Genomic DNA, 12,328 nt, shown 5'->3' with positions numbered 1-12,328 from the left:
AACTACTTAAATTTGTGAATATTAAGGTCTTGAACGTTGCTGGCTGTGAAGAGGATAATGTTGCTTTACAATAAATTCAAAGTAATACATGTGGGTTATCATAATTTGAATTATAAGTATAATTATTAGAATGACAGGATTAATGTTAACTGTGTTTTGGAAAAAAATTTTAAGCACAGTGATTGATCAGTCTCTTAACCCCTTAGCTACAGAACACACCATATGGTGCAATTGTAAACTGACAAACAATTGGGGAACACACCATATGGTGCATTTTAATTTCTTTCGAGCAACAGCCTGTGGAACATGACCAATTTACTATTAAATTTTGATTGGTTGATACTTTATTTTGGCTGATAAGATTGGCTCACTCATTGGTTCAAAGCATGCTAAATTGCTTTTTAAAATATAACATTAATTTTCTTTTTTTATATAAATACATATACTGAAATATTAAATAATGCAAACGAAATATATAAATATAAAAATTATACAATTCTGGAAAAAAAATTTGTGCCATTGTTTTCAATGAAAAACCTCTGTAGCTAAGGGTTTAAGCCATCCAAGCAATGTGCTGTTGCTTGTAGTTGGGCAAGTATTGTTTTGTGTTATATCTATAGAAATACTAAAACAAGTCTAAAGAGGTTATCATTTAATTGTATAGGTCACATTTGGAGTATTGTGTTCAATTTTGGACTCTTTATCTTAGGAAGGGCACTAAACTATTAGAAAGGGTTCAGAAGAGGGTTATTAGGATAGTACCTTGGAAGGAAAGATTGTCACACATGTTTGAACAACAAAAACAACATTAACATTAAGTGAGTTTTCATATTCAATCAGAAGTTTAGAAAGAACAGATTTAAATGGTAATACAATCCTTTTTTTGGTATTATTCTGTTGCATTCTATTATATTATTACATTATATTCTTATGTCTTTGTTCTAAACTTCCAGTTCAATGTGAAAACTCACTCACTGCTAATGTTGTTTTTTTGTGGTTTGAATATTATGAACCTTTTTTTAGCTATTAACTCTGATCATAGAATTTAATGAAATTACAAAATGTCCATATTAAATGTTTTTTGGTATTAAAATGTTTTAATATTTATGAAAAACCTCACGTTTCACTTGATGAATCACCCAATATATGTATTTTAAAATTGTAATTATTCCACACATTTTACATAAACAGGCTATCTTGCTCTGTCTGAATGATTTGTAATTTAACTTCAGACATGATGAATGAGGTACTGAACTTAATTAAACTAAAAAATCATGTGATGGTCTATATATTGATCAATTTCTTTGTTCTGACACTTAAGTTGCAGATATTAATTTGTTCTCCTATATTTAAAGCTTAAATGTTATTACTAAGATATTTAATGCCTATTTGGCTTTATTTTAATGAAACTTTTCAATATATTGTATTCCATTAAACATTTTATTTAGAATCTTTATATAGAAATTTACCAATCAAAAAGTGAAATTTTTAAAATTCAAATTTTATTTTACAGCATTGACTGGCTACTTGCTGAATGCCCATTTTTATTTCAAACTCAGTCTCCAAAGAATAAAAAACAATGGCCAATTTTAATTTTCTGTTCAAAGTGTATCAGTGTGGTAGTTTGAGTTGTTTAAAAACTGCCTTACTAGCAATTGCTAGTAGGTGAACCCTTTAGCTCACATGACAGAGCACTTGAGATCACTTGCATCCAAAAGGTCTTGGGTTTGAAACTAAACCAAAAAATTATTTTAAAAAAATTAACACAGAAAAACTGTTATTCAACTAGTGGTTAACCCATGACTCTAATCCAAAAGAATACCTTGTTTGTGAGAGAATTTTGGCAGTAACTTTTAGTAGTTTAACTCTTTAGTTCAGTTGGTAAAGCATTTGTTTCATATTTTAGATCTTAGGATTAGTCCCAAGTGTAAGAAATGGAAAAAATTAGATTATCACATAAATAACTGTTTCCCTTTTAACTTACTTTAACAATTCATTACGTTTATGAAGCTTTTGACATCTAGCAAATATTCATGCAGTACTGTAAACGAAGGCTAATATAAGTATTAAAAAATTAATATAGTAGAACTACATTCAGGTGATGGAAACTTTGTCTGAGTCATTTAAAATACTAATCACATTTTGCAGAAGAACTTAATCTTCTTATATTTTGATACTAAAATGACAGAACTACAAATTTTAAATTTTTAATTCATAATAAGTAAAGTATTTTGAGGTTTAAACTTCAAATGAACCATATTAAAAGCTAAAACTTACAGGTTTATTTATGTGAACACTATTCAAGTCAATACCCATAATATTGATCCTTTCACTGAGTCGTTTTCGTGGTCTAATCCATTGAAAGCGAGAGATATAGGCCATTGTACCTAGGTACTCGACCTCTGGATCTGCCATTTCTTTGGCTGTCAGAAGTGGTTCCACTCCCAAGTATTTTCCACCATTTATACCTAAATTAAAAATTTTCACATATATATTTACAAAATGATAGCCTAGATGAAATAGATAGTCATTACACCCTGCCACCAGCTCTTGGACTACTCTTTACCAATAAGCAAGTGGTGAGCATATTAAATGAAAGGTTTCAATCCGACAACCCAAAGATTATGGGTAAAGCACCATAACTACCAGGTCATGATTGGTAAGGAGGAAGCAAATACTTTATCTTGTGTCAAAATTGAAACTGTATTCAATTAGTAGTTAGAAAGGATAACTGACAACAATTATTCATAAGCAAGAACATGTGAAAAACATGTTTGTTCTCTATCAAGAAACCAAACAGATACAAACATGAATATCTGATTTAGCATTTGACAAACATTTGAGAAAAATAAGTTAACATTATAATTAATGCAGTGGCTTTAATAAACAATCTTCTATTTGGAAGGTGTAATAAGTTTCATCTTCCAGCAGGGGTTGTAGTTGATACCAGTATCTGTAGAAGCTATACTCTGCATCCACTACTGGTACTGGTTTACAGTGTATGTTGCAAATAATATTAGTTATTACACGTCCTCTCTGTGGGGTTTTGATCAAATTCCTTTTCTGATATTCCTGCTTACTTTTCACAGAATTATAAATGTTTGATGTGGTAGTTTTGTGTTCCTACTTCAGCCAATAAGTAAATTTCACCAAGAAAATTGGCAATACCATGAAATATGGAAAAATGGTGACTCTCATGCTATGGGAAAAAATGTGAATGTGCCTACATGACTGACTGCAAGCAGGTCAAACTGCATATAACATTTTAATGAATCATGTGAAAAATATAATAAGACTACATACTTATGGTACAAGAACAAATTTGTCATAAAACTATACATAATAAATTAGGTTTTAATATTTACAATTTTGTAACTGTATCAAGAAATATTTAAAAACAGACACAAATTCTTCTAGTGCATGAATATGAATATTTATTCTTGGGCCATCACCTCTTCTGAATCTTTGTCCACTTCCCAGACAACTGCAAAATGTAAGTTAAAATATTCTATATGATTTCATCATTGATATTATGAAGATATATTTTTATATCGTTCAATCTTATGGAGCAAAGAGCAATTAAGGAAAATTCAGAAATCACTTTCCATGCCTATCTCTGACATGCCTTAATTTACAATTTGTTAATAGATTTTTCTCAGGCTGACTCCCATTAAATTTATAATCAAGAAAAAGCTTACAATTTTATTGATTCATTGTGCCATCGTCGTCATAATACATGGGTTTACAAATAATTGACAACTTGGTTAGATGTTAAAAAGAATATCCAATGAGAACACACTAAGAAGAATGGTTGAATTTCTAATTGCTCAAGTCACATGATTAGAGATGCTGGAGTACTGGTACCAGTGACCTGGAGCCACTGGTACTAGTTCAAATCCTGTCCTCCAATGTTTGATATTTAAAATAAATATAACAGGTCTAGAAAACTTGTGTGATACAAGATTGAAACACTATCTTTAGCAACAAAGTAACTATATGAAGCACATTACATCTTCCAAGTTTAATAATAACAATCCTAAACATTTTTAAACACTATAAAACCTTGCACCCTTATAAGCTTTCGAGTGAAATTGATAATACACATTTATAACACAAAATACCTGCCCTGATGCTACACAGTCATACAGCATTCTTTTCCTGATACAACAAAGGTGTATGATATATCTGTTCAGATCCTACATAGGTGATTGCTATACTGAAGCTACTTACAGCTTATAATGGTGATGCTACTTTCTCCATCACTGATTAGTTACAACCCGATATTCACAATTGCACACTACTGCTTGATACCCAGTTTACGTTATAACAATCTTTTGTGAAAGGATCACACATCTTGACTAACTTTCCACAGATCTTCTAATGTGTATAGCTGTCTAGATCATATTTATGTATGACAAATGCACAAAAGTTTATAAGAGCTGCACTGGGAGGACTTGGCAGGTATATGATCTAATGTAACTGCTGTGATTCCAGTAGTACATGTACTTGAAGAGGGGGAAACATGACTGAATTTTGCTGAAAAAATAATGCACTCTGATTAAAAAGCTAATCAGTATTTACAAATAATCTTAAATGGAAAATATGTAGATAATGATAAAGTGCTAACAACTATCACTTTATTGTTAAATCTTTGTTGTTCATCACAGCAAGAAATTACTGTTTTAAATGTTTTATAAGATCTTCCCAAAAGGACATATAAAAATTTTACTTGCAGAAAATTTTTCTCTCTCTTGATAATAGTTACTAATTTTTAGGAGAGGCTAGAATTTTGTTTTTCTTTTGCTTGTGAGTGTGAGACTTTGTTAACTTCAAATCTTCATTATATTGTTTATTCAGCAAAATATGCCATAGGATTGTCTTTCCCAACCATAAATTTCACTCTGTAAATGACAGCATTGTTTTGATTCACTTTGAATGAGAGTTCTGGAGTCCAGTATTGTTCTGATCATTCTGCTGTGTAAGTTTTTCACTTTTAAGGAAAGTGTTAAAGACTACCTTTTTTAATATGCTGTTTTCTCCAGCTCTGCATTATTTAATAATTTTGCTCCATGAATGTTTCTATTTAAAAATAATTTGTATGTACTTCCAACCATAAATTTACCTGTACAAATACTATAATGAAGAATGGTTTGAAATTTGCTTTGGACAACATATGTTGGTGTTAAACATGTTGAATCTGCTATGGAATGGCACTACATTAGCACCTACAAATTTATCAAACAGTGTGTGATTAACCCTCTGTAACTGTCCTCATACAATCCAAGCACATATTAGTCTTATCATGTTAATGTGCAGTTGTATCTAATACTTTTCCTGATATTACTCAAGTTTTTAATACATTTGCTAATCTCATACAGATGTTAAATCGATATATAATAAATATGTTATCATAACATTTTTCTCTTGTTGGCAAGTTTTTTTATCTGGTAAAAATAGCTCAAAGTCCACTCCACACAGCAATGACAAGTTAGATTATTTCTTCCTTTCATGTTTCTACGAGGTTAAACACTTGTATGCTGTTGTAAATGTTTGTAGGCCTATGTTACAAATAACATTTAAATCTTTCTTACAATCTAAGACTAAGGTAAAGTCGAATCACATAACTTACACAAAGTAACTGCAATGGCAAATACGTTGACTGATTCATTCTACTATCTTCTTGAAATAACTGTCTTGAAAACAAACTCAATTTGCTATCTCCATGACTGTTTTTCAACTTACTCTACACACTTCACATATCTTGTATTTATAACTTAGTTTTTCAAATGTGCAAGAAAAATTTGATGTCACCTTAGAACCATCTAGGTTTTCTAGGCCTATTTTAACATCATGCACCCTCTGGCTAACATACAAATTACAGCATTAAAAATACAGCTTACATAAATACGTTCCAGTATTAAGTAGGATAACAGTATTTGATACCATACTCTTAAATTACTTGCTATGAAACATTTTGAATTGCAAGAAAAATCATCACAGCATGTGCTATAAAATGAGTTGCATCATGGTCAGACTAATTTCAGGTTTACCATATATTAAGGAAACATCGATCTTTTTCAACAAACACAGTTTTATATCCCCTTTAGGGGAACTCTCATTGCTAACTTCACTACTAAAAGTGTGACATTTTTAATAAGGAATGTATTTTCTAAATACAAAGCAAAACTAAGTAAAATAAGCAGCAAGATTACCAAATTTCAAGTTTTCCTCCCATGCTGATCGCCCTTGACTGAGATGAGGATATCCTGGTATGCTGGCTCCCAGTGAATGAACTAAGGTACACAAAGCTAAGCCATCATTCCAGTCAGTCTGCATAAATAAATTTTCATGTTTAAAATTAAATTTCTGTTCAACATACAGCAAGTAAACTTTTATATAAATTGCTTGTTCACTTCTCTTCAGAATCCAGTATTTTACAAGTCAAATATCTGTCCATTACTTTAAATTTCCTAGACAAGTTACTCGTATAGTAAATTAAAATTCTTGGTATTCCTGATGAATAGGTTTGTTTGTTTATAGATAAGTACAAAACTACCCAATGAACTATCCGTCCTATACCCATCATGGATATCAAAACTCAATTTGTAATGTTATATATCAAAAGACACACTGCAATAAGGGAATGCTACCTTGGAGATTCTCTATAGCATACAGCATTGCATAACTAGAACCGGCCTTATCCAAAATAGTACCCCCAAGCAGATAAACATCTGTTGCCTTATACATTTCCTTCATTCTTCACCCTCTTTATTTAGTTTTTTTCTCTTCATTGATTTTACATGCTAGATTCTCAATATTTTCACACCACTTCAATTATACTATTGATAAAATGGTATGTTCACAAACACATGTAAAAATCAGACAAAGAAACTAATGGTCACTATTGGGCATGTTTTAGACATGTCTCAAAAATTGTATTTGTGCAATCAATAATTTTTACAAGGGACATTTTGCAACCCCAAGAAAATCTATTATATTTAAGTAATTGCTTTGTATCGTTTGTTTAGATCACTGTAAAATGACTTCAAAGGAAAAACATTCTATAACAATATAACCATTATTTTAAACAGAAACAGTCCAATTTAATTTTGAATATAGGTAGTGAGTACCATTTGCTGTTTAGTAGCCTACAGAAGTCATAATATGAGATTATGACATTCAAAATGTAATTATTATAGAGGTCAATTTAATATAATACATAACCTATTTTAAATAATTTATGTCCAAAGTGTATTAAGAGGTGTAAAATAATATAAAATAATGCCAAAAAAGTTTCTTAATTTTTTTCACTTATTTCTAATGTATGCCAAAAAAATGATGGTAATGATCTATATAATTTAATAAAAACAAAAGAAAAAAAACAATAACTTAAGACTGAACATATATTTATGTAGAGAACTTGGTAAGTATATTTGTAATATACAATAACATAATCAATATTAGTTTGAGAGATTTTTCTGAATACATTTGTATACCTGACTTGAACCTTAAAGTGTAATTTAATGTACGAGTACTGACATAAGTATACAGAAAAGAATAATAAATAAAACTTACAGTGAAATTTTGAATGTTTAAATCTGGAAGTTTTTTCTGCACCCATTTTAAAGTTGACTTATACCCTGGACTATTTTCCTTCATGAAATAGGATAAGTAAGTCATTCCAGACAGTTCATCCAGATTTGGGCTAGCAATATCTTCGGGGTTGAGTAGAATTGGAATATTGAACACTTTCTTAGCTATTTGCATGGCATTAGAACAATTTTTCTCTCTAAAAATTTAAAATACATCAACACTTTAAAACAACTGACTGTTTGATATTCAGATTTTATATGTCAATGTCAAAAAGTCACTATCAAGTTTTTAAGAGAATTAATTAAACAAAAAAACACAAAATCAAGTTTTATGAGTATGTTTTGTTCCAGATAACATATCTAGAATGTTAATATTTTTTGCACTAAAAGTACATTTCTGATAGATACTTACCACCTCTCATAAATACAGCTATTCTTGACTTAACTGACCATTAGTGTGCAAATTTTCGCTTGTCACTAGCCTTGAAACTCTCACCTAATTCCAAACGTATACCATGTCGTCCAGCTAATTTAAGCATATAAATTAATATATGACAGTTCTCCACCAACAGGAGTATGACTCATGTGTGTTTTCTTATAGCAAAGCCACATCAGGCTATTTGCTGAGCCCACCGAGGGGAATCGAACCCCTGGTTTTAGCATTGTAAATCCATAGACTTACCACTGTATTAGTGGGGGGCAGGAGTGTGACAAACCCTTCTATCATAACAGACTCCTTCCATGCAGTAAGACCCAATCTTCATTTTGAGATTAGGCACAAAGAAACCCACCAGGAATGTGGAGTATAGGTACAAAGTGTGAGAGGAGATAAGAGTCTATTGGAAATATATTTTCAGTGTGGGAAAATATTAATTTTCAATACAATAACTTCCTTCTTCTCATAAAATAGCTAGAATCCCAAATTTACCAGGTGGAGGTACCAGTGTAAAAGTTAACTAGAAGAGTACCCTTCAGAAAGTGTCTAAAGAGTACCCAAGGAGTGTGCCATCTCAATGTAGAGGAAACATATTCATAAGGGAGCAGAGTACATTGGAACCAGGCATACCTTTTACCCTTGATAAAATAATATGTTATGAATTGGGTGAAAAGAGGCACATCTGACAAGAAAAATGTCCCTCTGATGTTCAGTGATTAGGGCACATCAGACCATAAGCAGCAAGTCAACTTCAGACCAAAACCAGTGGTACCAAGATTGGATCTATTGGTTCATAGTAAGAGGAGGGTCCTCTACCATACACTTCACACTCAGAAACAAGAAAGGAAGTAGGAGTTCCATTTCAAGAACCCAAATAATCATGTGTACATATCCAACATCACTAATACCTGAACTCCCAAGGGAAATGACATCTTTATGTTGGTAGAAAGGTGAAAATTCAACATGGATGGGTAACTCAGGTCCAAAACTCTGTGTCATTGGGAACGTATTATCTAGTTACACCACCTACACTAGTAGAACAAGACCATCCTATTCTCAACTGAGTGGAATTGAGCATACACAAGAGGAAGTCTTCATGGTCCATCACCTCAGTAGCTCGTGTTAAGAACTCCAGTACTCCACTAGAAGAAGGGAGAAAATGCACTGGAGAGTCTGGATAAACACAACACCAGAGAAAGTGCAATGAATGGCAGTGAAATCACATTTTGAAAAGCAGGGACTGTACCTGGTTTATTCAATCAAGGGGATGATAGGAAAGTGTAGCAATCCCCTTCTCCTTTACTCCTGTTAGTCCATGAGTGGATGGTCTAGGACAAACATATTTATGAAGCAAGATACTGTGAAAATGAACCTACAAGTAGTCTTGTGAAGCACTCCATCTCAACAGTAAGAGTTAGCAACTGACTGTCAACATCCACAGGCCAACAAGATGAGGATAAAAGTTTTTAAGAGATAAATGATATATGGAACAGGGAAAATACATGCAGTACAACATTAAGATCCTAATCCAGTAAGAATGTGGAAGCTGATGATGGAGATGAAAGAAATGAAACAAATAAGAAATATCAGGAGAGGAAAATGCCCAACACAAATGGAAAAAATAAAAGGTGTAGGATAACACTGCTCTAAAAACAACAATGGTCAAAATAGAAAAAAACCTTTGTGAAACTGCCAGATGAATCCCTGAGGGAGAGACCAATGGCAAAAAAATGTGCCACTTATGCTGATAAGCTGACATGGAAGAGAGGCAGACATAGGGAGAAAGTGGAGATGCTACCCGAGTCTAGGATGCCTCACAAAGGATTATACAAAAGCGGCAAATGAAGCTTGAGTGTGGAGACACATGAATGATACACTGCAAAATGAAGCTGATGGAGGAGGGAAGGGGAGAGAGAAAGAGGTAAACTATAACTAGCTAGTAGTAAGGGTAAAGATAAACTAAATGAAACAAAATTAAGAGGTAAAGAAAAGTTTAGCATAGGAAATCAGCATAAAAGTAATTATAAGAACAGGCTTATGTGCATGTATGTTTTTCCTATAGCAAAGCCATCTGCTGATTCCACTGAGGGGAATCAAACCCCTGATTTTTGCTTTATAAATCTGTAGACTTACCCCTGTACCAGCAGTATTCCTCATCTTGAATAATTGATAGATGGAAACAAAGTTGAACAAAACAATTACATAAATTCTGAGCTTGTTAAAATAAAATTGGAAAATTTGAAGGATGATACTTCCCCAAAAGTCTTAAAGGTGGTCAAGGATTGGTAATGTAAGCCACCTGCCACATTTTTTAATAGTCCTTGAATAGTGGACAAGCACCAACAGATTAGAAATTAGCTAATGTCACTCCTATCTTCAAGGGAAGTAAAAGTTCTCCAAGTAACTATAGGCCAGTTAGTCTTCTGTTAATTATGGACAAAGTTTTGGAAAATCTAATAAATTTGGAGCTGTTACTAGAAGTTAACATCTTCTTAAATCAAAAATGTATTTTCCAATAATATATAGCTTCTCTCAGACTAAAGCTATTACTTCACTGCTAGGGTTTCTTCCTTTGCCATCTAAGCATTGGTCTGATTTTTTTATCACTTTCCAGTCTTTTGTACCCCAATTAATTTCCCTTGATAATGTTTATCTCATGACTCTATCCACCTACATCAATGTGCTCTCTCTCCTGGTACTGTATATAACCACCTTGTTCAGATAATGTTATCACTTTCTTCAGGCTGGTTCAATCTGTGGTCTCTAACACTAGCTCTTAGTGGGTAGGAAGAGCAGGAGAGTATGAAAGGAGGTAAGTATTATTATAAATACATGAACAATTCAAGAAAACGTTAATTTTAAAATATAGTTCTTCTCACACTACAGCTAGAATCTCACATTGATAAGGTGGAGGGGCCAGTGAAGGCATTGTCCACACAGAAATCGTCTGCATAGATCATGGCTGTGTCATTAGAAGATTGCCATTCTAGTATGGGAACTACATCACATCCAGAACTAGTATACTTGTTCATATACTATGGGTGAAATATTAGATGATTTTTCATCATTACTGGCCAGGCCTCAACCAAACAACTAAAGTTACACAGTTTGGGATTGGAATTATGGGGCCATGGTTCCCACACTGGTGACTAGGGCAATCAAACCACTATGCATATATATAGTGAAAAGTACTGCCTAGCTCTACTACTAGAATATGGGGGGAAGCCCAGAGGAAAAGTGTTCTTGAAATGGTACAACAGATGAACTAATTTCCCTAAATTTTTAAAGGCAAACCAACCCTGGTTATTCAATCTAATGACTTACAGAATTGGACAGGATCTCTTTAGGCTATACTCATGACAGTCCACGAGTGGTAGTTCAGCATAGTACAGTAATACTACCCAGTCAGTCTTATGGAACAATGAATTTTTATAGAGTCTGCTGCAACCCATATAAAGTATATTGAGTTAATGGTTGTTAATGTGGAAGTGGTTTGATAAAGCACACCTGCCTGGATAACACTCCCCAAACAGTGGGATCCACTATAAAAAAATTAAGCCTTGTAAAGTAAAGAGACAATGAAAGCAATAAAAATACTCACCTCTCCTTATAATCTAGCTGATATGATAATGGTAGTTATAGGGAGTAGTCAAAAATCCTCAAAGAAAGACAGTGTTAGATCATGCAAATAATGTGAAATAAAAGTATTGAGAAAAGCCACATACCAGCCAACACAGTGTCTTTCAATAGCCAATTCAAAGCTAGAAATATGACAAATCTGATAAAATATAAATTACAAAAGTTTCCTCATCTTCAAAGAAAATCCATAACATGCAAGTTAAGCAATATGGATCAGTTTTCAAACCTATCTTATCACGGTAATCAGGGATAAATCTCAGGAAACTGAAGGATCCAAAGGAATAAAAAATCGTTGCCTATCACCTCTAAAAGAATTAAGTGTTAGAAATATAACACTTCAGACCCTAACTAGACATAAGAAGTAATCTGGGTCTGGGTGATCATACAGATGAAAAATAGCAGCCAGATGAATTGGTGAGAAGTATATACCTCCTTCTCTATCAGCCAGTGTCTTAAGTAGGAAGGGCCTATCTGGGAACAAAAGAACAAAATTAAAATGATAAAAGAGGCATGTGCACATTCAGTGCAAGCAACTACAACAGACAATGTCCACAGACAAGCAGTAATAAAAAATAATCTTTGAGGGAAAAGTAATACATGGTACATGAGGCTAAAACCTCAAATGGATATTGACATAAATCATGTAATAGCACCTTAATAT

At 32.7% G+C, this 12,328-nt stretch overlaps 1 protein-coding gene across 6 annotated transcripts in view; it reads right to left on the bottom strand.

Annotated features, from left to right (window-relative positions):
* LOC143225544 (filamin-B-like) overlaps nucleotides 1–12,328 on the bottom strand; it is a 130,260-nt gene that overhangs the window by 81,557 nt on the left and 36,375 nt on the right. For 5 of the 6 annotated variants that reach the window (XM_076455187.1, XM_076455184.1, XM_076455183.1 and 2 more), the window contains exons 4-6: nucleotides 7,576–7,789; nucleotides 6,213–6,330; nucleotides 2,278–2,468 (exon numbers count right to left, since the gene is read on the bottom strand). In XM_076455187.1, the coding sequence (XP_076311302.1) occupies nucleotides 2,278–2,468; nucleotides 6,213–6,330; nucleotides 7,576–7,789 (523 nt within the window). Of the gene's footprint in view, nucleotides 1–2,277; nucleotides 2,469–6,212; nucleotides 6,331–7,575; nucleotides 7,790–12,328 lie in introns of those variants that run through there. The other variant, XM_076455188.1, reaches the window with a different exon arrangement.

The sequence above is a fragment of the Tachypleus tridentatus genome, chromosome 9 (genome assembly GCF_004210375.1).
Source record: "Tachypleus tridentatus isolate NWPU-2018 chromosome 9, ASM421037v1, whole genome shotgun sequence".
Taxonomy (NCBI): Eukaryota; Metazoa; Arthropoda; class Merostomata; order Xiphosura; family Limulidae; genus Tachypleus; species Tachypleus tridentatus.
The sequence above is the reverse complement of the archived record's forward strand: the minus strand, read 5'-3'. Positions and strand labels throughout refer to the sequence as shown.